Genomic DNA, 25,077 nt, shown 5'->3' with positions numbered 1-25,077 from the left:
GGATTTCAGTTCTTTTAATCTCAGTGCTAATCTCGTAGAAGAAAACAGCAGTTTCATTAGCAAATATGGGAACAAACAAGAAGATACAAAGGCTTTTTTAGTGACTTTAGGGTAAGAAGGGGGTTTTTGAGTTCTGGAGGGTTGAAGAATTTATTCAAAGGCTTGAATTCAAATTTTCCATTTAACATCACTGCAGGATTAATTTGAACTTGAAGTAGTTGTTGAAGAATTAATAATGGCTTTTGCTGATATAGTCCAAATCTTCTTTCTCATTTTTCTCCTATACACTTATATATCGTTGTCTAAATTTCTGAATGGAATTAAGCTGGCAATAAAAATATATCATTATTTTTTTTTTTAAATGAATTTTCCCTTTTTCCTAGAGAACTTTTCAGTTAATTTTTCTGTCCAAAGTTCCCGCCAGTCGTTTTGTCCATATCCTTCTACACACAAATGCTCTAAAATAATTAAGAGAATGGAATAATCACCAGTGAAGACATACATTCCACAGTGCAGTTGTCAGTTGTAAATACAGATTCCTATTGTACTCTAATGATCCATCATTAATCCATTACAGCTAATTGGGCATTGCTCATATTTCTGCACATATATTCTCAGAGGCCTGATAGTCTCAATTATAAAGCAATCCTGGTTCTAGCAGTTTGAGGTTTTTTCACAGCAGTTGCAGACAAAGAGCTATTTTCTTGTGTAATAGTTCATCAATTAAGTGCTCCTTAACAAACCCATCGTCTGATAGAGCCAGCCTTTGGGGTACTTTAAAGCCCACTTGCCAAAGAGGGGGAGCACCTCTGCATTCAGCAATGTAGGGATACATCCAGAAGTAATTGGCACCTACTCAATTAACCATCTAGCCGCAGTCCTTTTTCCTTGCAAAAGGACAGGCAAGAGGAATAGGGTGAGCAGGGAGGCAGCACGCTGATGAATAACTGGAGACAGGCGCAGATAGACAGCTGTGACAGAAGAGATGCCAAACCAGAATCAGACAAGGAGGAGCTGACCTGCTGATCAATCTTGGAAACCCTCATATCCAACTACAGTCCTGCTTCTCAGTAAAATGCCAGAAGAAACATGAGCACCACATTAATGATGATGAGAAAAAGCAGAATGACAAACACCACCACACGTTGAGTGTCCGGGTTCATATTGCACCGGAGGAATGTGTGAAGAGCACTCCATTGGTGTCTGCTCTGATTAGATCCCTTCGCCATGCTGGCTCTAGAAAAACAGTATTTTAGCAGCTTAACAGCACTGTCTCTGGAAAGAAAGCCAAGGAAGGGGGGGTACAAACAATGGAGTCATTCTTTCAGAAAGCAAAACTTAATCAATTTCCTACAACCATCATTATTATCAACTTTCAAGCATAATGCATGCACATGCTGGAACGGTGTTCTTCCCTTTCCAAGAAATTCTTATCTTTGTTTTATCTCAGCAAATCATCAGCTTTTCATTTTATCTTCCAGAAAAGAGCTGCCTCATTGCATTAGCTGAGTGAAGCTCCTGTAGCAGGAAGCCTCTGTGTGCTGAAACTCAGCAGTGAGACTGGCTTCCCAAAGAGCTTGTCAGCTATTTGCTAAGCACTGTAGCTAGGATACAGGCAATCCTTAGCAACTAGAAAAAGGATGGGCATGAAGCTTTCAGGGCCGAGCTGCAGAAATGGATGTGATGAATCATCCTCACAATATATCTACATATATACGCACATTAGATATACATTAATTACGTAGATAGCTGGAAATATATTGTAGCTAAAATAATGAGAAGCCTTTGGTTCTTTAATGCAATTAATTAAATTTCTATACCACCCATCTCACTGATACAGCAACTCGGGCAAATTACAATATAATAAAAAGTTTCAAAATGTTAAAAGCAATTAAAATTAGAAAAATTGATTAGAAAAAAAAGTTTACAAAATCAATATGGTGGGCAGTTTCAAGGTGAGAATCTTCTTTATCCTGTCAGCCACCTCCAACATAGTAGGACCCTGTGGGGTCTCATGCCAAGTAGCAGAATTCAAGTTTTTAGGCTCTCCCAGAGGGGCCTGGGTACGGGGAAGATCTCACCTCCGACAGGCAAATATTCCAGAAGGCAGGACCATAGAAGAAAAGGCTCTTGTCTTGGATCCTGCAAGTTAAAATTCTTTGGCCAATGAGATCTCTTTCGACTGGAATGAGTGAGATGGCTTAGTCCCATCAAGGTGAGATGGCTCTTCTGATATCCTGGACCAATGCCATAAACGGCATTAAAAGTAATGTCCAATACCATGAATTGGACCTGGAAGCAAACTGGCAACCATCATCACATATGCTACCTAAGTGGCTTCCAGAACTGTCCACACAGCTGCATTCTGTACTGTAATATGGAATTATGGTATGAATACTCATGAATTACACTTCATCCATTGATTACAATTAGATCTATCTAATTAAGTGGATCATCTTCTTCAAGAGTTTAACATTAGGTAAGGGTTCTACTTACCTTTACTACCAGTTCGCAATGGGATCTCATGCGCAAAAGCTTCCTGATGATGTCGGGATCAGAGCCTACCCCTGGTTTTACTACCGGTTCACAAGAACCGGTATGATCCGGGGGCAACCCACCATTGCTTACTGGTTGTAATTGTTTAATCAGTTCTTCTGATTTATGATATAATATTTCCCAATTTGCTCTACTAGAATCTCATGAGAGTTTTGTCAAGTGCTTTAAAAAAATCAGTGTACAATATGTCCATAGCATTTTTATGGTTTATTAAACCAATCACTCTGTCAAGAAAAGATTTCAAGTTCATTTGGAATGTCTTGTTCTTAAGAAATGCATACTAGCTACCAATAATGCATTGCTTTCACAAACTGACTGTTTAACAATAACAAAATTTTGCTTGATATTAAAACCAAACTAATTAATTGGCAGTTATTCAGTTCCACAGAAAACCTTTTCTCTTCTCCTCTCCTCTGACATTACATCCATCTCATGATTCTTCAAAGATCAGAGAAAGAATTCCCAAGATGATATCTGCAGGCTTTCTCAAGTCCCTCAAATATAATTACTTTAGCTTTGAAGACAAACTCGTTCATGCAAGCTGCAGTAGATGCTCCCTAATCATTTATTTATCTTGAATTGCCACTCCCCCTTTTGACAATTGTTTTGCTTAAGTTAATTTACGCAAAAGTTGTTTTGAACAAAGTTTCTTTTGTGGAAGAAAAGGCAATGTGGGAATTGAAGAATTCTAACCTCTGCCAATGTCCTATTATTATCCTATCACATACTCTTAGCAGACACCAGCCTTTCCTCTTTCTTTTTTTTTACTACTGATGCAGTAAAAATCATTTTTACACTTTTAGCTTTCCTTGAAAGCCTATATTTCCTTTTATGCTTTAGGATTTTTTCCACTTTATTATAAGCTACTTGGTGGTATACATTTGCCTTTTAACTCTTAGCTAAGTTAAAAGTTCCCTCTGCAAACACAAGTTTCCTGTTCTTCTTGGAAAGTGTGTCATGTACTTCCAGTATCATTTCTCAGAAGTGGTCAATCCTCCTATACTCTCATTAATCTGAGATTATCAGGGGGTCCCCACCTAGTATTTCTCAAAGCTTGATGAAATTGACTCTCCTGGAAACTAATGTGCATGCTTAAATTTATTTTGAATGGAAACCTGCTCCTATACATTTTAAAATGCTAAACACATGCCTGTTTATATTGACAAATACAATTTGTGATGCAGAACTGAAAACCTGGTTTGTCATTTGGGATGTGGTCCACCATCAAATAAAACTTATTTAAGATATACAAGCTTTCAAAAGGTATTTCATTGTCAGCAGTGGTAGGATTCAAATTTTTTTACTATCGGTTCAGTGGACGTGGCTTGGTGAGCGTAGCATGGCTTGGTGGATGTGGCTTAGTGGACATGGCAGGGGAAGGATGCTGTAAAATCTCCATTCCCACCCCACTCCAGGGGAAGGTTACTGCAAAATCCCCATTTCCTTCCGATCAGCTGGGACTCGGGAGGCAGAGAATAGATGGGGGTGGAGCCCCCATAAATATCAGAGGTGGTATTTACTGATTCTCTGAACTACTCAAAATTTCCACTACCGGTTCTCCAGAACTGGTCAGAACCTGCTGAATACCACCTCTGATTGTCAGTAAGAAGTAAAACCCACTGAACTTCAGTAAGCCCTTTCTTTACTAAATAATAATAAGATCATACTACAATGTTCATGCTAGGATGGGTTCATTTTCTGTTTTAATCAAAAATGAGAAAATTCACAGAGACTTCCTACCTCTTCATAAAAGGAGTCATTTGTGAGAATTCAACCTTAAATGAGACAGCAAGTGTTACCTTGTCAGAAAAGAAATGTTTGAAAGTTGACAGTGTGATAGAAAAGTCACTGGGTATGAATCAGACTCCAAATAATTACTTTTCTGAAATGTGTTGCATTGTCACTGAAATCCAAAAGCAGTTTATGCTGTACAGTATGTTAACAGAGAAAGGGGATATAAAACCTTTGGTATTACAGTTCTATCACCCCACTGCTGGCCATTGGCCTCCAAAGTCCCTCAAACAGTTGTTGTTTTTGTTGTTTGCTTTAATAGAAGAAATATTGGTTTATTATATTAATATTATATTAAAATTAATTATATTAATTTTAATTGAAATTCATACTAGGCCGGAAGCTTCCCTGCTGCCACTTTCTCATGTGTGGGAAAATAGGAGGGGCCCATTAGACACAATAACATTCTTCCTGCCGGTCAAGGGCAGGCCGGTCCTGCAGCTGGAGAAGGAGTGGACGGAGTGATGTATTGAGATGAGACGATTGGCGATTGGCGCATGTAATCGGCAGAAGAATCAGGGGTTGGGTTTGGAGTTGTGATTTACTGAGGGAAAACAGGGATCTCTCAGATTCGGATTTTCCCAGATGTGCCAGTTTACCTATCCAAGTAAAAGAATTTTGAAAGATGCCTGCTTCAGAGTCTTTACTTGGGGAAGGGGTTTTTTGGAACCCTGAAAGTAGTGGTTAAACCATCAGGCTAGAAACCAGGAGACCAAGTTCTAGTCCCACCTTAGGCACATAGTTAGCTGGATGACCTTGATCTCTCTCAGCCCTAAGAAGGAGGCAATGGCAAACCACTTCCAAAAACCTTGCCAAGAAAACTGCAGACTAGTCCATGCAGCTATCATGAGCAAAAAACAAACTCAACTAGACTCAAAGCTGTCTGTTTGGCTGTGTGTGTCTATATTTCTTTAGCAATTTAGTAGGTTAGGTTTTCTCTAGAATGTACATCCTATTTTAGTTTATCTTAATTTGTATAATCTTGTATTAAAAAAATATTTTACCTTCTACACAACTCTGTAAGTTTTTTTTAAAAAAATGAATACAATTTAATAAAAAATATTATGATATATATAACCAGACAGCAAATGAGATTCTTCTGTGAAGTCAACATGTTTGTTGTCAACCTGAGGGATGTGTTTGTAGAAATTAACCTCATCACTGGACAATCTACATGAATATTAAAAAGCAAAATCCACTGCTATTGGCAGCTGCTCCTGCTAGTTCTGCAAAATAATAAACACCCTTCATTAGAAGTAGAGCAGCAGTTAAGGTTTTATTTGTACAAAATCCTTTGTTACAAATTAATTTTTGATCTTAAAATAACTGCATATGTCTGAGTGATTATAAATAGTTTCACAGCATACTTTCAATAGGCCAACTGCTCAGCACAGACCAGGTTTTCATGGTACAGCTGCCTTGGTAAATTTATGCAGAAGGCAAGCACCGTCTTTGTATACCAAAGGTTTTTGAATGAGTAGCCAATGGAAGAAAGAGATAATCTTCCATCCTGCAACTAATTTTACTAAATCAGCTGGGCAGCATCTATTTTTTTTAAATTTACTTTCAAGCTGCTCAGAAGGACAAAATGGTAAACTATGGGCTATAAATCAATTTTCCTGAAATACTGTCAATATTTCAAAATGTCCGGTAAAAAACAACCACCTTATGTTTGATACTATCTCCACACAAGAACTAGCAATGGAAAAATTTGATTTCAGAAAGATAGGCCAGAATGTGTGCTTGCTCCACCTTATTCAAAGAGACCTAGGAGGCAAAAAAGCAGAAAGTTTGCAAGTATTTGCTGGTGAATTGTCTCATGAAGAGCAGTTGTAGACTTGCATCTTACTTTCCTTACTGACACATCCCTCACTGCTAGGACAATGTCAGAATTCTTTCTCAATGAAATAGAACTAGATGGCATGTTTTAGCCACTATTGGAAACCAAGCCAAGGCCTCTGGGTTTTTGGCTTTAGCACAATATATGCATTCAGCCACTGTGATTTATAAACCATGGATTATGTTAGGACTAAATGTAAACCAGATCACTGTAGCTTGTTCAAAAAAATACCACGACTTACAGGATTCATATTCATATCCCTCACATCCAGGACATAAACTTTTTCAACTCCTACCCTCAAAACAACGCTATAGAGCACTGCATAACAGAACAACTAGACACAAGAACAGTTTTTTCCCGAAGGCCATCACTCTGCTAAACAAATAATTCCCTCAACACTGTCAAACTATCTACTAAATCTGCACTACTATTAATCTTTTCATCGTTCCCATCACCAATCTTTCCACTTATGACTGTATGACTGTAACTTTGTTGCTGGCAATCCTTATGATTTATATTGATATATTGACCATCATTTGTGTTGTAAATGTTGTACCTGGATGAACGTATCTTTTCTTTTATGTACACTGAGAGCATATGCACCAAGACAAATTCCTTGTGTGTCCAATCACACTTGGCCAATATAAATTCTATTCTATTCTATTCTATTCTATTCTATTCTATTCTATTCTATTCTATTCTATACTATTCTATTCTATTCTATTCTATTCTATTAATCTCCTGTTTATAAATGCTCAGAAAATCAGAGAAATATGGCTTGTGCTCATAAAATCTCTAGGTAATATCACAAGAATTTTTGTTATTTTCCTTTTATAAGAAGCAAAAATGACTTAATGCACAGGCTATGTATAAGATTCCCAGTTCATTTTCTGAAGGTACATCTTAATTCTTTCTAAGGGACAGTTAAACACCTTAGCACCTTTTTTGAAGTAAATCTTGCATCAGAAAATATCAAAGTGTTTCGAACTCTTTACCACACATGTGCTGGATTAAATCATACTCACGATAGTCCAGTCAGTAAATTCAAAACAGGCTATTAATTAGAGATGACCGTGATGATCATGAAAAAATCATTTTAGGTCAGCAAAATGGTAAGTTTACTGGTTGACTCATATTGTCTTAAAGACTGACTTTCCTCTGCTTGCCAATCCAGGAATAAGGTCATAAACTGAGACTTTTTTTCTAAACTCCTCCCAGAGAGATGAGTTAGATAGACTATAAAATATCCTTTTTTGAAAAGTTATCTGTTACCTACTTTACATGGCAGCAATTTGTCTCCTAGTGATCTTTCATTCCAACCTTCCAAAAAGTTAAAAACAAATCAAATCAAAAAATGTTCATGTCACTTCCACTAATCATGAGATATGGTTCCTGCAATTCTTCAGAATATAAGGAAGCCAAATGTGGCCCTTGACTCCTTTGAACTTAACTTCTTGATCTAAATGGATGATACTTCATTATTAAAATAACTACTTTATAATTGTTGACATGGGCCCACTGGCAAGTTAGACATTTATTGCTTTAGCAACGTGGAACCCTTCTCTCCTGGGAAGTGTTTTAAGCATTGTTACTAAGTATTATCTTTTTGAAATGTTAATGATATTGGTCTATACTTTTAAGCTGCAATTTTAAGTCCTGCCATGAGAAAAGATAAATGTGTTATTAGAAAATGCACTAAACATTAAATGTGTTTTATTTGCCTTAGTTACCAAGAGCTGCAGTACCTCATTAATAGCGAGTTGTTCTCCTCCACCACCTGGGTGGCCATAGCGATGACTTGAACTTCGGAAATCTTCATATAAATCCTCTTCACTCCCAATGTCATCACTGGTTTTCTCTAGTGATCCATCAGCAATTACTAAAATGACAAATAAAAACATATACATAGGTATGTTTGTTTAAGAATATTGGCTAAATCAGGATGAATTCATGAACTATAAATAATCAGTCTATACATTTTTAAAGTTTAATTAAAAAAACAAACAGAGTTATAATTTTAGGGCTATGAAATGCTTTAGATGTGAAGGCAAAAATGTTTCAAAGCATGTGCTCTGTCACAATAGAATCCCAGGAAAAGACACTTTTGTCTTCAGGAGTTGCAGAATCCAGCATTTCCCTATCAATAATTTATAAACAGATATAACAGAACTATTTTACAGAGGTCTGGTGAGGAAAGTGCATTAGCTAGTACTCCTTGGAAAAAGAATAAAAATTTGGAATCTATTATAACATATTATGCATCTTCTTATAATAAATTAATTTCTTCTAAGGATACTTCTGCTTCAGCAACATTTTACCCCAATCCCACATATAACAGCTTGAAACCAGACATAATTATATTCCCATCTGCCAATCTCAAAATGCAGAGAATGTACAACATCCTGAACAATCAGTGATAATTTCTCCCCGACCACCACCACCATCCCAACCAATGATAGAATACAAAGACCTATTTCTGACTGGAAAAATATCCTATTATAAAATAAACTGCAACTGAACTTCTCCCTTGTCTATTTTTCAGCATATGTGTCGGTGTGCAATCAGGTGATTTGTAAAAAAAAAAATTAAGAAGTTGTTATAGAATAGAATAGATAGAAAAATAAAATAACAGAGTTGGAAGGGACCTTGGAGGTCTTCTAGTCCAACCCCCTGCTTAGGCAAGAAACCCTACACCACTTCAGACAAATGGTTATCTAATCTCTTCTTTAAAACTTTCAGTGTTGGAGCATTTACAACTTCTGGAGGCAAGTTGTCCCACTGATTAATTGTTCTAACTGCCAGGAAATTTCTCTTTAGTTCTAAGTTGCTTCTCCCCTTGATTAGTTTCCACCCATTGCTTCTTGTTCTAACCTCAGGTGCTTTTGAGAATAGCTTGACTCTCTCTTCTTTGTGGCAACCCCTGAGATATCGAACACTGCTATCATGTCACCCCCTAGTCCTTCTTTTCATAAGATTAAACATATCGACTTCTGGTGGCGCTGTTGGCGTTGAAGACGATCCTTCGGATCGCCAGCCCTGTGATCACGTTAAAAACCACTTGGACAACGCAAAACGGCTGTCTGATGGTTTGGAAACCTTTCCCTCGGGAGAAGAGGGAAAGGAGAGCAGTCGGGCAAGGGTAGAGCTCCCCGAAAGCCCCTGGAATAAAGCCAGGGGCTTGGAGGGTGTGAGCTCCCTAGAAGCCTGACGGAGCTCCGGATCCAGGATGCTTCTGCTTAAGCAGAACAAGATGCCGCGACCACTTCTGTGTCTAATATTAGTTTAACCTGATCCCAATGCAGACGGAGCAAAAACAGGAGCGCTGGCAATTGTAACTGCAAGTACCAAACCATAACTTCGTTTCTACATTGTTTTTGAATCAACTTAAGAAGAACAAAGGAAATGGTGCCTGTAATGTAATAGGGTGTGAAAGTGAAAGTTAAGGAACTGCTTGTTAATGCTGTTAGCGCTCTCAGCGCTGTTTAAGGCTGCTGGATTTTACATTGAATTGGAGAGGCTTAAAAGTGGAAACTGAAACCCTGATAGACTGACTTATTTAACTTAATTACTGTGTTTTTGAAGAAGCAAGGAGAATTGGATTTATTGGAGTTATCTAAGTATACTTAGAGGAAGATGGCCTCTAAGCAATTAAAGCCTGGAGTTTCTAAAAGTGCTGGAGGTTCTCCAGCTCATACAGCTAACCCACAAGCATTAAATCTGGAAGCCTTACAAGAATCTCTGAAGGAATTTTTAAAAGAATCAGCAGAGCAAGCTTTAAAACTTCAAACTGCTATTATGGAAGAAAAACTTAAAGAAATAGCAGAGGAGATAGCAGTTCTCAGTAAAGAAATAAGAGAAGATATAGTGTCTGCATTTCAAGGTATGGTAAATAATCCAGATGGATGATCCAGATGGATGAAAGGTTGGAAGAAATTAATCAATCTATTTTGAATTTGGAAAATAAAATGGAGGAGTTCCAAACCAAGGTGGACAGAGCAGATGATGAAGTGGTTTTGTTACAATATAGATCGATGGAGTTTGCCCTGAGAGTGAGAGGATTGAAAGAAAATAAACAAGAGGATTTAAAAGAGATTTTTTCAGAGGCTTTTGCACAATTGACTGGAGAGCAACCAATAGACCTTTTATTCCAAATTGATAAAATCTATCGTGTCAACTCCTGGGCTGCTAGACAGAGACTATTACCAAGAGACATTGTGATCTATTTTACAACCAGGAGGATTAGAAATGAAATTTTACAAGCCTCCTACAAAAATAAAATCCAGATAGCAGAACAAGAATTATTAGTGTTGAAAGAAATTCCTCCTAAAATGTTAAGAAACAGAAGAGTTTACTTTCTTGGTGAATGAACTCAGAAATTGACAGATACAATTTAGATGGGATGTTCCAACTGGATTGATATTATTTTACACAGGAGAAAGATATTCCTTAATACAGTTTGGAAGGCAAGAGATTGCTATACTAATGTTTTAAAGGCTGGAAGTCCACCATCACCAGATGTTAGGAGAAGAACAGAAGCAGAGATGGCAAAAAAGTCTGAGAAGGAAGGAAAGCAGATACAAGCACAAGCGGAAGCTGCAATTACTGAAGAAGATTTATCGCAAACTTTGGGTACTCCCCAAATTCCAGAATTAATGGGAAAAATAGAAGATGCAAAAGAACAAATATTGACCAGAGCAGCTATTAAACGTAAAGAACAAGAAAAGATGCAACAATCTCAAGCAAAAATTCAAGAAATTACTAAAACCGAAGCTGTGGGAGGAGCCAGGCCGAAGAGAAAGATGCAGGAAGATTTCCAGCAGATGCTCCAGAAGCTTCAAGGTGCCAAGAATGGCAACTAGATTCTTAACTTGGAATGTCAATGGCTTAAATTCACCACAAAAAAGAAAAAAAATATTTCATTATTTGAAACAATTTAAAAATGATGTAATTTGTTTGCAGGAAACACATATTAGAATATCAGATCAAAAATATTTGATAAATTCAATATTAGGTACACATTTCGTCGCATCGGCCTCAGAGAAGAAGAATAGTATAGTTATATACCTAAAGAAAGAACTAATAGCTAAATTAGTTGAGGCAGATGCTCAAGGAAGATACATTGCAATTGAACTTCTAATAGAGGGGAAGAGAACACTTCTAATTGGAGTATACGCACCTAATCAACAGCAAGAAAATTTTTACAAATTTTTGCATACCAAAATAATACAGTGGAATTATAAATCGTTTATATTAATGGCAGATTGGAATGTATTGGATACGCGAAAAGATAAAAAAGTACTTTTCGAAATATTTCAAATTGTGAGAAATTGCCTAAAGCTTTTTTTGATATGATGGAAGATTTGGAGCTGAGAGATATTTGGCGAGAATGGAATGTTGAAGAAAAAGACTTCACTTTTTTTTCTGATAGATATCAATCCTTTTCTAGGATTGATTTTATACTAATTTCTACTGATTTTCTTTTCAGGGTAAAGAAGACGAAGATATGTTCAAGAACTTTGACTGATCATAGTCTGGTATGGATGGAATTTGATCAGGAAAAGGGAGTTAAGAGATCCTGGAGATTAAATGAAAATTTGTTTAGATATGAAGAAAATGTAAAGGGATGGCTTCCGGTGGCTCCGCTTCATTAATGGCGGTCTATTTTAGCCCGCCAGTTCTGTGTGATTCTGTAGAGCTGTTTAGACAGCGTTAATTTGCTGTCAACAGCTTGTATATCTCTACCCTTGGGCAAAGAGGGGGAGGTGAGCATTCGGGCTGAAGTAGAGCCCCCAAGGAAAGCCCCAGGAAGATTTCTGGTGGTTTGTTGGGAACGCTCTTTCTATAGCTCGAAAAAAGCTCCAGAATCCAGAACGCTTCTGCAAATGGCAGAACAAAACACAGCGTCCATCTCCGTGACTGATGGATTACTGAAGGATTGTTAACACAGACAGAGCCGAAAACAGGAGTGCTGACATTTGATTGTAAGATGATTTTAACTCCCTGACAGAGAAGGTATTCATATTCAAGAGTGGAGATGATGAAAGATAGCGTTTTGTGTATTGAAAGTGAAAGCTAAGCTAAGCAAAAGCTAAGGAAATGCTTATTACAATTGCTGGCGTGGAACCTTTAAGAAAAATATAACAAGATATTTTTTTAAAAAAATGGAATTTTTTTAAAAAAATCTTTTTTTTATTATCTTTTTCTTACAGTGTTTAAGAAGAAAAGCTTATTGAAATTATTTTTTTCTTTTTTTCTTTTTTTCTCTTTTTTTCTTCTTCTTGATATTACTTAGTTTTAAAATGGCCTTTAAGCAAAGAGATTTAACCACTTCTAAAATATTGGAAATTTCTTCACTTCAGATACGGAAATTGAAAGAAGATATTAAAGACAGTCTAAGGAATTTTTTACAGGAGCTTATGGAGGCTCATCTTTCAGAAATAGATCAAAAATTTAATGAAATGGAGAAAGAAATACTGGATTTTAAAGATATGGTGGAAGAGCAGAGGAGGGAGATGAAAAAATTAAAGGAATCAATTACCCCATTATTGTTATCTAGTATTCAGACAGAAGAAAGACTGGATGAACTTAACCAAATTAATTTAGATTTGCAAAGGAAAATAGATGAAGTTCAAATTAATTTGAATTTAGAAAATAAAATAGATGATATTCAGGTTAAGGTAGATAAGGCAGATGAAGAAAGGGTTATATTACAATATAAATTAATGGAATATGCTATAAGGGTAAGGGGTTTAAGAGAATATAAAGAGGAAAATTTGAAAGAGATTTTTATTCAGGCCTTTGCTCAGATAGAGGGAGTGGAACCAGAAGATTTTGAAGTTAATATTGAAAAAGATTTCGTGTTAATTCTTGGTTGGCAAGGCAGAAATGTTTACCGAGAGATGTGGTTATTTATTTTACAAATAAGATTAGATATGGAATTTTGCAAGCATTTTATAAAAATAAATTTCAAATATTAGGACAAGATATAATAATGATGAAGGAAATTCCTCCTAAAATGTTAAGAAAGAGAAAAGAATTTGCCTTTTTAGTGGATGAGCTTAAGAAACATCAGATATATTTTAGATGGGAGGTTCCAGCTGGTTTAACAGTGAATTATAAAGGAAGAAAGTATTTTCTCAATACAGTTTGTAAAGCACGAGATTTCTACACTAATGTATTAAAGATTGGGAACTCTTTATTAATAGATGTTAAGTTGAATGGTGAATAGATGGTGGAAAATGTGTAAGACAGAAGAAGGGGAAGGAGAATGTTTAATTCTATTATATATGATTATGATTAATTTTTGTAAATGATTTATTTTGGATATAAAGGTGTAATTTTAGGGGTACTATTTGATATATTTCAGGTATAAAGGAATAGGAAGATGGAATATTGTTTAACTTTGGAGGATAGAATAGAATAGAATAAAATAGAATTTTATTGGCCAAGTGTGATTGGACACACAAGGAATTTGTCTTGGTGCATATGCTCTCAGTCTACATAAAAGAAAGATACGTTCATCAAGGTACAACATTTACAACACAATTGATGGTCAATATATCAATATAAATCATAAGGATTGCCAGCAACAAGTTATAGTCATACAGTCATAAGTGGAAAGAGATTGGTGGTGGGAACTATGAAACGATTAATAGTAGTGCAGATTCAGTAAATAGTCTGACAGTGTTGAGGGAATTATTTGTTTAGCAAAGTGATGGCCTTCGGGAAAAAACTGTTCTTGTGTCTAGTTGTTCTGGTGTGCAGTGCTCTATAGCGTCGTTTTGAGGGTAGGAGTTGAAACAGTTTATGTCCAGGATGCGAGGGATCTGCAAATATTTTCACGGCCCTCTTCTTGATTCGTGCAGTATACAGGTCCTCAATGGAAGGCAGGTTGGTAGCAATTATTTTTTCTGCAGTTCTAATTATCCTCTGAAGTCTGTGTTTTTCTTGTTGGGTTGCAGAACCGAACCAGACAGTTATAGAGGTGCAAATGACAGACTCAATAATTCCTCTGTAGAACTGGATCAGCAGCTCCTTGGGCAGTTTGAGCTTACTGAGTTGGCGCAGAAAGAACATTCTTTGTTGTCCTTTTTAAATGATGTTTTTGATGTTAGCTGTCCATTTGAGATCTTGCGATATGATAGAACCCAGAAATTTGAAGGTTTCTACTGTTGATACTGTGTTGTCAAGTATTGTGAGAGGTGGAAGTATGGAAGGGTTTCTCCTAAAGTCTACCACCATTTCTACAGTTTTGAGTGTGTTCAGTTCCAGATTGTTTTGGTTGCACCACAAGGCTAGTCATTCGACCTCTTGTCTATATGTGGATTCGTCATTGTCTCGAATGAGACCAATCACTGTTGTGTCATCTGCGAACTTCAGTAGCTTAACAGATGGATCATTGGAGATGCAGACATTGGTATACAGAGAGAAGAGAAGTGGGGAGAGCACACAGCCTTGGGGGGCTCCTGTGCTAATTGTACAGGTATTTGATGTGATCTTGCTTAGCTTCACCTGCTGCTTCCTGTTTGTTAGGAAGCTTGTGATCCACTTACAAGTCTGTTCCGGTAGATAGTAAAATTTAGGAATTTGGATTAAATATTATATTTAAGAGATGGATGTAATGTTGTTATGGCTAAGTAGAATTTAATTGTTATAATAGATATATTTTGGATAAGTTATAGGTGTAATTTTAATAATGTTATTTGATATAAGCAAGGTAAAGTGAAGATTTTAATTATTATAATTGATATATTGGATATTTGTAATATTATTTGATGTATATAAATGTCAAATGTGAAAAGATGGACTATTGTTTACCCTTGAAGGTTGGACAGAAAAATTTAAGAAATTAAGTTGGAAATATAAACTATTTTTGAGAGACTGCTTAAGGAAGAAAGACATTTTAGAAGAACCCTTGGTGAATATTGGAAGATGGAACGTTGTTTTGATATTGATTGATGAAGGTTGGATATTAAAAACTATGTACTTTATTCAAGAACAAACACTAACACAATCGGAAATTTCTGAGAACTCTAGGAGTGGAATGGTCTGATATATAATGGATTGGAAGAAATGTATTTTCTTTGTTTCTGGAAGGGGAGTTGAGGTTTTAAGGAGTGACTATGAATTATGATTTGTGTTATATTTTAATTTTTGTTGTTAGTTTTATACCCTGTATTCGGTTCTGGGAAGTCCTGGGGGGGGGGGAGGAAGGGGAAGGGAGGGGGAGGGGGGATGAGGGTAGAAAATGGATTGATGGTTAATGTACAAAGATGTTTGAAGAAGTATAACTAATGTAAGATCGGAGCTGCCTGGCTACCACTTCAGAATGACGGGAAAGAAGGAAGTAGAAGAGAGAAGGAGGTAGGAAAGAGAAGAGAAGGAAGAGGAAAGGAAGGAAGAGGGATAGAAGAGGGAGAAGAAAGGAGTAGGGAGGAAGGAGGAGAGGATGTAGATAAGAGAGGGGGAGGATGGTTGTGGAAAGTAGAAGAAGGTAGAGAAGGGAAGAGAGTTAAAGGAAGGGGGTGGTGACCGGGCAGATCCGATTAATTGTATATGATGGTACATTAAATAGGTTATTGGATATGAATGTTAAAATAAAACTTTTTTTTAAAAAAATGAAAAGGAATGTAAAAGACAAATGACAGAGTTTTTTGTTATGAATAGGAATAAGGGTACACTGATAGGAATGGTTTGGGATGCAAGTAAAGCATATATGAGGGGTATTTTAATATATATGAATAATAAATATAGATTTAAACAACAGAAGAAGCGCAGGGATTTAGAAGAGGAAATAAAAAAGAAAGAACAATTACTTATACTTAATCCAGAAGATAAAAAAGTTAAAGAGACAATAAATATATTACGAGGGCATTTTAATATGCTGATAGCAGATCAGGTAGCAATTAATCTACAATATGTCAAGCATAATACATTTTGTAATGCCAACAAACTAGGTAGGTGGCTAGCATATGCAATAAGGAAAAAACAGAAATCATGGATTATTGGAAAGATAGAATATAAAGGTAAAGAAGTATGTCAACAGAATATGATTTAAAAAGTTTTTTTAGAATTTTATACAAAATTATATGCTAGCGACCCAATTCAAGATATAGATATAGATAAATATTTACAGAAGAGAATATCTCTGAACTTACGCCAGAACAAAGGGAAGGATTGAATCAATTTATAACCTCTGAAGAAATTATTTTAGCTATTAAGCAGTTAAAAACAGGTAAAGCTCCAGGAACAGATGGACTAACTGCTGTTTATTATAAAAATCTACAGCTTGAAATGGTGGATCCGCTTAAAGAGTTATTTAATAAAATTCAACTTGGAGGAGATGTACCTCCATCCTGGAGATCCGCTTTTATTTCACTGATACCAAAGGAAGATCAAGACTGCACTAAACCAGAAAATTATAGGCCAAATCTTGTAAGATTTTTGCTAAAATACTAGCAAATAGATTAATGTTAGTTATACAACAAAAGATTCATAATGATCAATCAGGTTTTATAAAAGGGAGACAAATGAGAAGTAATGTTAGACAAATTGTGAACTTATTGGAATATCTGGAGAGAAACAACCAGGTCCCTGCAGCACTCTTCTTCTTGGATGCAGAGAAGGCATTTGATAGATTGAATTGGAAATTTTTTATTTAAATTAATAGAAAAGATGAAGTTTGGGGAATGTTTCCCACAAACAATTAGGGCAATATATCAGGGACAAATAGCACAATTAATAGTTAATGGTAGCTTAACAGAAGTTTTTAGAATTGAAAAAGGGACAAGACAGGGATGCCCGTTGTTGCCACTATTGTTTATTCTAATGTTAGAACCTTTACTGAATAAAATACGTGAATCAAATAAAATAAAAGGAATTAAAATTAGACATCAAGATTATAGATTAAGGGCATTTGCAGATGACCTGGTTGTTATTTTATCCCAACCAATACAATCGGTTGTACATTTGATGGATATAATTAGTCAATATGGAAAGGTATCTGGATTTAAAGTAAATCAACAAAAGACAAAAATAATAACTAAAAATATGACTATACAGCAAAAAATAGAATTAGAGAGAATAACGGGATTTGAAATAGTAAAAAAGGTTAAATACTTAGGAGTGTATATTGCAGCTTCAAATGTGAAATTATATAAAAATAATTATGAAGTTTTATGGCAAAAAGTGCAGAAGGAAATGGAGAATTGGAAAAAGTTGCAGTTATCTTTATTGGGAAGAATAGCAGTAATTAAAATGAATGTTTTGCCTAGGTTTTTATTTTTGTTTCAAATGATACCAATACTTTAAAAAGATGCAAACTTGAAGGAATGGCAGAAGGGAATTAATAAATTTATATGGGTTGGTAAAAGACCAAGAATAAAATTGAAAATAATACAGGATACACGTGAAAGAGGGAGTCTTAAAATGCCTAATTTAAGATTATATTATGAAGCAGTTGCCCTATCACTAATTAGTGATTGGTTTAATTTAACAGACGAAAGAATATTGAATATAGAGGGTTATGATTTGTTATGCGGATGGCATGCTTATTTATTGTATGTCAAAAAAGTGGATAAAGTTTTTAAAGCTCATATACTTAGAAATGCTTTGTTGAGGGTTTGGAAAAAGTATCAATATAAGTTAAAATACAAAATACCTATATGGGCAAGTCCCAGGCATGCAATAGAGAACATAAGTACAGAACAAAAACAGGACGTGATTACTTACAAAGAGCTTCTTTCTATGGAGAAGGGTAAATTACAATTGAAATCTTTAAACATAATAAAAGAAGAAAGGATAATTCAGATTTGGTTTCAGTATGGACAGCTGCAAACTAGATGGAAAGAGGATCAGAAAATTGGTATTATGCAAAATGAGGAAAATTTGGTAAAACAGATTAGAGATCAAAGTCAATCGCATATTAAAAGGTTGTATAATACATTATTAGAAATAGATTCAGAAACGGAATTAGTTAAGGACTGTATGATAAAATGGGCACAAAATATACAGGAACCTATAATGATGGAAACTTGGGAGAAAATTTGGGTTAGAAATTTACACAAGCACAAAATTTAAGAGAAAAATTTTACAAAATGTTTTATAGATGGCATTTAGACCCTAAAAAATTAGCCTGTATGTATCCGAATTTGCAAGCTAAATGTTGGAGATGTGACTGTGACGATGCTACTTATTATCATATATGGTGGACTTGTAAAAAAATCAAACCATTTTGGATAAGAATTTGGTGGGTCATGCAAAATATTTTGAAAAAGAAGATAAAGTTTACTCCACAATTGTTTTTATTGGGTATAATCTCGGATTGTACGATAATAGAGAGTAAATTGATTTTAAACTTAATATCAGCAGCCAGACTATTGGAAGAAGGAGCATTTGCCTACGATTGAAGAATGGATATTAAAATTTGCAAACTTAGCAGAGATAGCAAAAATTTCAGCATATTTGAAAGACTGTTCACAAGAAAGATACATAGTCGAATGGAGAAGATGGATTGACCACATTCAAAATAAATACGAGACCAAGATATATCAAATAGCTTTTGAATGAACAAACTGCAAGAATTACATTCATATTTCTCTGTATGTAAAAGGAGAGTTAAGGTCCTAGGGGAGGATGAGAGTTTATGGATAGTTAGCATATATTTAGCTTATGATTGTTAGATGTTTGTTATACCCTGTATTTTGCTCTGGGAAGTCTGGGGGTGGGGGAGAATGGGGGGAGGGGGGAGGTTGGGGGAGGGGGGAGGGGGAAGGAGGGGAGATATTTGTTAAAATTTTGTAAAACTTTTTCAAAAAAAAAAAGATTAAGCATATCCAGTTCCAGCAACCATTCTTTATGTTTTATCCTTGAGTCCCCTAATCATCTTTGTTGCTCTTCTCTGCACTCTTTCTAGAGTCTTAACATTTTTTTATATTGTGGCGGCCAAAACTGGATTCAGTATTCCAAGTGTGGCCTTACCAAGGCATTATAAAGTGCTATTAACACTTCATGTAATCTTGATTCTATCCCTCTGTTTATGCAGTCTAGAACTGTGTTGGCTGTGTTGGTTTTTGGCAGCTGTAGCACACTGCTGGCTCATATTTAAGTGATTGTCCACTAGGACTCTAAGATCCTTCTCACAGTCACCACTATTGAGCAAGGTACCACATACACTGTACCTGTGTATTTTGTTTTTCTTGCCTAAATGTAGAACCTTACTTTTTTCACCATTGAATTTCATTTTGTTAGATGTTTGTGAGAGAGAGGTTGCATGCATGTTGCAATAATGAATGTTTGTTTGGTGTATTGCACACACATATACATATATATGTATATAGTGTGTATATACATACTGTAAAACATATGAATAATATTGATTAAGGCACATGAAACTGTATCAGGTTTGGCTCTGTCCAATAATCCACTAAGCAATGTTCTCAAGCTCAGTGATTTCTGTATGTTTAACACAATTTTGGCAGTTCTTTGCACCCCCAGCTCTGATAGAGAAAAAGTCATTCTAACAAGGTCAGTTACTAAGCCTAGCCATTGAAGCTTTTGAAAAAAATAAATGGTTGATGTGGGAGGAATGTCTTCTTAGATCAAAGTATTTCCTTGTGAACTGTTCCCTTTTCCACAGCATGGAATTTTATTGTTTCATCAAATGTTTCATTATTTTTTCTTTAAAGTGCTGTCTCTGCCTATTCCAATACTGAGCTCTATAATTTTCAGCTTGAAGACAAATCTCTCCTGCCATTTTTACAGCTTTCTCTCTCTCCCTCTCTTTTGTTGCTGTTCTTGCCTCCCTCTGTTGCTATATGAATTGTACTGAGATGAAAATAAAAAGTTATACTGTGTGCTAAAATCTATTCCATCTCTCTTAAGCCTCCTTGCAACCCAATGTGTTTTTGTCAAGCACTTATTTCTTGGCTTAACTCCTGTTTTCTTGGCTTAACTCCTGTTTAGGGGTCAGCTCCTTCAGTGTTCTAACAATCCTACAAAATATTATTTTACTCTGGATTAAGCTGTTCAAGCTTAGTTAAAGAAAGCTGCAGTAGCAAATTTCAGCCAACTGTTCTGCTGCTTCCAGCAACTGCAAAACAGCTGCTCAAATACTAAAAGAAAGAAGTAAAAGAAAAAGATTTTCCTTGCAGTAATAGAAACAAGGAAGGAATAGAATAGAATAGAATAGAATAGAATAGAATAGAATAGAATAGAATAGAATAGAATAGAATAGAATAGAATTTTTTATTGGCCAAGTGTGATTGGAGATACCAGGAATTTGTCTTAGGTGTATATGCTCTCAGCGTACATAAAGGAAAAGATACATTCATCAAGAATCATAAGGTACAACACTTTATGACAGTCATAGGGTACAAATAAGCAATCAGCAAATTATCAATATAAATTGTAAGGATACAAGCAATTAAGTTACAGTCATACAGTCATAGGGTACAAACAAGCAATCAGGAAATTATCAATATAAATCGTAAGGATACAAGCAATTAAGCTATAGTCAGATAGTTATAAGTGGAAGGAGATGGGTGGTGGGAATGATGAGAAGATTAATAGTAGTACAGACTTAGTAAATATTTTAACAGTGTTGAGGGAATTATTTTTTTTAGCAGAGTGATGGCATTGGGGAAAAAACTGTTTTTGTGTCTAGTTGTTCTGGTGTGCAGTGCTCGATAGCGTCATTTTGAGGGTAGGAGTTGAAACAGTTTATGTCCAGGATGTGAGGGGTCTGTAAATATTTTCACAGCCCTCTTTCTGACTCATGCAATATAGCTTTAAAGATAGCTTTACATCAAAAGAGGTAATTCCTCTAATAATCACATCCTAAATAATTTAGAACTGTTATGCTACAATTGTGTCCAGAGAATAAATGGCAATCATTGCAAGGTTTTGAGATGGCCAAAATACAACCCAGTATTTGGGATAATCAGAAACCTGGTACTTCTTGTATCAGCTGAAGCTTTTGGCTATGCCTTAAAGGTGGCCACACAGAGAACCCATTGTAGTACACCATCTGGAATTTAACTGAAGCATCTTTAATTGTTAACAGGTTTAACGCTTCAGGAATGGTTGCAGTACCTGTACTATCGGTAGATATATTTGTGCAAATGTATTTCTTGCCATTGATGTCCTTAGGAATCCAGAAACAGCTGGAGGTAAAGAGTACTTTCAGACTGCGGATACAATTTTCCCAAAGAGCTACTGCAATCAAATGGACTTAAGCAGAAACACTGACACAAAAGGGGTGGTAATCCAAGATAAGCAATGTGTTTGACAATAAGTTGTGACAATCAGGCTACTTACATCCATGGATTTTGGAGGAGTTTGTGGTTGCTACTTTAATGGCCTTTTCTATATAATGTTGTAAGTTAATCAGAATCACCTTGCAACGAAATGGGCAGCAAACAAATTTAATAATAAAATAAAATAAAAATATCTGAGAAATAATTGCAGATGAGCATAGTCCCAAAAGAATAGAAAAGACTAAATACTGTTTCTATCTTCAAAGGAAAAAAAAGACCTGGGTAATTTCAGGCCAGTCAACTTGTCATCAGTACTGACCAAAACAGTGGAACAAAATGTAATCATTATGTGCTTATTTAGAAACCAATGCCCTGCTTAGTAGGAACTAGCATGGTTTTATCAATAACAAGTCAAACCAAACTAACACAATCTTCTTTTTTATGTGGTGGCTAATTCATACGACACAGTGTACACTGGCTTCAGCAAAGCTTCAACAAAGTCTCAATAATATGAAGATTCATGAGCATTTTGAAGAACTGGAACAATATGGTAGAAATTAGATGAATTTCAGCAGTGCAAAGTCCTATAGATCAGTAAGAAAAATTAAATGCATGAATATGGGATGGCAGGACTCATACTGGGAAGCAATAGGTACACAAGGTGATGAAGCTGCAATACATGCACATACATGAGCAATGTGATAAAACTGCCAAACAAGCAAACACAATCCAAGTTTGTGTCAATGGAAGTACATAGCATCAAGATCAAGTTAATTCCTTTTCTTTCTATACTGCTTTGGTCAGAACATATTTATAATATTGCACCCGGTTCTGCTATTTAGAAAGAATGATAACAAACTAGAGTGTGTCCAAAGGAGTGCAACCAAAAGAAAAGGCACATGGAAGAGGGGGGGAAAAATACTATGAGGAACTGTTGGGAATATTGAATATATTTAGCCTCAAGAAGATAAGATTGTGGAGAGACATGATAGCTGTTTTCAAGTATCTACAGAGCTGTTATGAAGAGGATGGAGAAGAAGTGTTCAGAATTGTTACAAAAGGGATAGAGGATAAATAATGAATGTAAACCACAGGGAAGCAGATATAATGAATCACTTCCTAATGGTAAGAACTATTCAATGGTGGAATAAACTGCATCAATTGGTAGTGGACTCTCCTTCACTGGAAATATTTAAGTAGAGGGATTACTATCTGTTGAAAATGTTATAGCAATGGATTTCTTCCATAAGCAAGAGGCTGAACTAGATTGATCTGCAGGTCTTACATTCTATGATTCTAAGAACAGGGAAATGAAACTATTTTTCAGCATATTAACTGAAAATGGAGCACTATCGAATTGCTTTCTTTTCTCGGTTTCTTCCCAGTTGCTACTGTAATGCCAAGAATGTTCAGGTTTAATTGCCATGATAAAGCTGTTTTGATGATAATCATAACAGACTGCCCCCAAGGATCTACTTTGGACCTAAATACAGACATTATTCATTCTATTTCTATTTTACACTGTATGCGTAAGTCAGTACAGTTGATGTTGGAGCAGAAATCTATGTAATTTCACAGTTTTATCAGGAATACATTAGTTTCTGCGGGAGTCTCTGTGACTTGATCTTCCTAGAGATACATTGAAGAAAAGCCCTCAGCACAGAAATCAGACACGGTAATAATGATCAGAGTCTAATATAAATTCTCCATGGTCACTCTTATAAAAGTCAAGGTATCTGATCAATTCTTCTTTATGCATTTCTAAACATTTCTGGATATATAAAATTAGAAAGATCAAAGGTTATCTCCTAGAAGGCAAATAGCAAACGTGAGACCATTTGTAGCAGGAACCAGATTTAGCTTCCCCTGTACTTTGGCTTTTTATCCTCCTAGACCAGCGGTCACCAACTGGTGGTCCGTGGACGACTGGTGGTCCATGAGAAAATTTTGGTGGTCCACAGAAAAATTATTTGCATTTTTAATATTGCACTAAATCAAGGGTCCTCAAACTATGGCCCCTGGGCCGGATACGTGCAATGAACGTTTGTGTTACTGCAGAGTGTCTCCCCCTTCAGGGTCTTTTGTGTGGGTCGGAGGGCGGCTGAAATTACGACTCAGGGGCTACTTCAGCCTCCTGTTGTGGGGCTTTGGGTGAAGGCTGGAGGGAAGCGCCGCTGGTGGCGAAGAGCCGGAGGTCCTTGTTCCAGTGGGACTGCCTCATGGCCTGGAACTGGCTGACCATCTCAGCCTGCTGAGCCTCCAGGTGTCGGTACCTGGCCTTGCATTCCTGCAGGTCTTCCCTCTGCTTGGAAAGCCTATGCTCCTAGTCCTCAGTGAGGTGCTTCTGCTGAGCCTCCTTCTTGGTCAGATGCAATTTGAATTGAGCCAGCTGTTTTGCCAACTCTTTTTCATGGTGAATGCTAAGCTCCAACAACTGCTTCCTGTTGGGGCACTAAGGAGCCTGGACAGGCAGGCCAGGAGGGGCTGGGAGGGAAGGGGCGAATAGAGGACGGCAAGGAGCCCCTCATGAGTGACATCAGGTTGACCACCATGGCACCCACCCAGTCATATGACCACCTAGCCACGCCCACCCAGCCGGTCATTAGGCAGATCATATTAGTGGTCCCTGAGATTTAAAATTATGAATTTAGTAGTCCTTGAGGTCCGAAAGGTTGGTGACCTGTGTCCTAGACTATATTATACAAAACTATATACACACAATTAGGTTGGATGGTGATTTCTAAGCCTTTTTTTTCTTTCACAAACTCATAATGTCTTTTTTCTCTGGACTGACTGTATGCATTAGCTAAGGAGGCTTCTTCTTAGAGTAGAGATATTTGGATACTGAGAACTATCTCAAGTGTTAAACCATATCTCCATCATGGATTAAAAATAATTTCATCATAGAATAAAACTTACTAAGAACAAATAAATATTGATGCTTTGCATTTACTAAACACTAGATTGAATGAAGTCTGGCTAGCATTTGTTCTCAGAAAAGGAATACACTCTTGTAATCTGCATACAGAAGTTCACTTGTTGTATGTTTAATAACCTCCATTACACTGTCCCATCTAAGTCTAGTGTCCTACTGATATTACTAATCATATTCACATTCATGTATATTCAAGTTCTCCCATACTATGGTTGTCTGTACACAAACTCTCCTAGGTGTTTTAAAAGCATTTCTTCCCGATCTTTTTTATTCTACAGTTTATTTAGAACAGAGGTTTATGAATTTTTTATCTGCATACATGAGAACAAAAATGCAATGAGAACATGTATGTCTCTGTAATAAATTGTCATTTATACAACTGGGAAGTATTTGCACCTATAATATTGTTTACCAACATATGTTGGGGGGAAGCAAAAAAAAGAAGCTAAGATATAGGATGTGAAAGCCCCACGTGTGTCCTATCAGCTGATGAAGGAAAAAAATAGTATTTATATTATGATAGCATAGTTCTCTAGAACAAGCAACAGGATGTGGCGCAGACTGCACATTGTACTCACAATGTTCATTGGAATAAATAACATTAAAAAAATCACACAAAATGGGATACTTGTAATGAAAACAAGACAGCAAAGAAGTATAGATTTAAGACTTATGATCTGTCTACTTCCTTTGCCCAGCAG

General features: G+C 36.1%; 1 protein-coding gene across 4 annotated transcripts in view; it reads right to left on the bottom strand.

The window, feature by feature from the left end:
- Positions 1-25,077, bottom strand: part of ARHGEF4 (Rho guanine nucleotide exchange factor 4) — a 187,498-nt gene that overhangs the window by 42,056 nt on the left and 120,365 nt on the right. For all 4 annotated transcript variants that reach the window (XR_009155769.1, XM_058188542.1, XM_058188540.1 and 1 more), the window contains exon 6: positions 7,933-8,066. Coding sequence is in view for 3 of the 4 variants with exons in the window: in XM_058188542.1 (XP_058044525.1) it covers positions 7,933-8,066 (134 nt within the window). In the remaining variant the exon portion in view is untranslated. The remainder of the gene's footprint in view (positions 1-7,932; positions 8,067-25,077) is intronic.

This window comes from Ahaetulla prasina, chromosome 6, assembly GCF_028640845.1.
Source record: "Ahaetulla prasina isolate Xishuangbanna chromosome 6, ASM2864084v1, whole genome shotgun sequence".
NCBI classification, from domain to species: Eukaryota; Metazoa; Chordata; class Lepidosauria; order Squamata; family Colubridae; genus Ahaetulla; species Ahaetulla prasina.
This window is presented reverse-complemented; position numbering and strand designations above follow the sequence as displayed.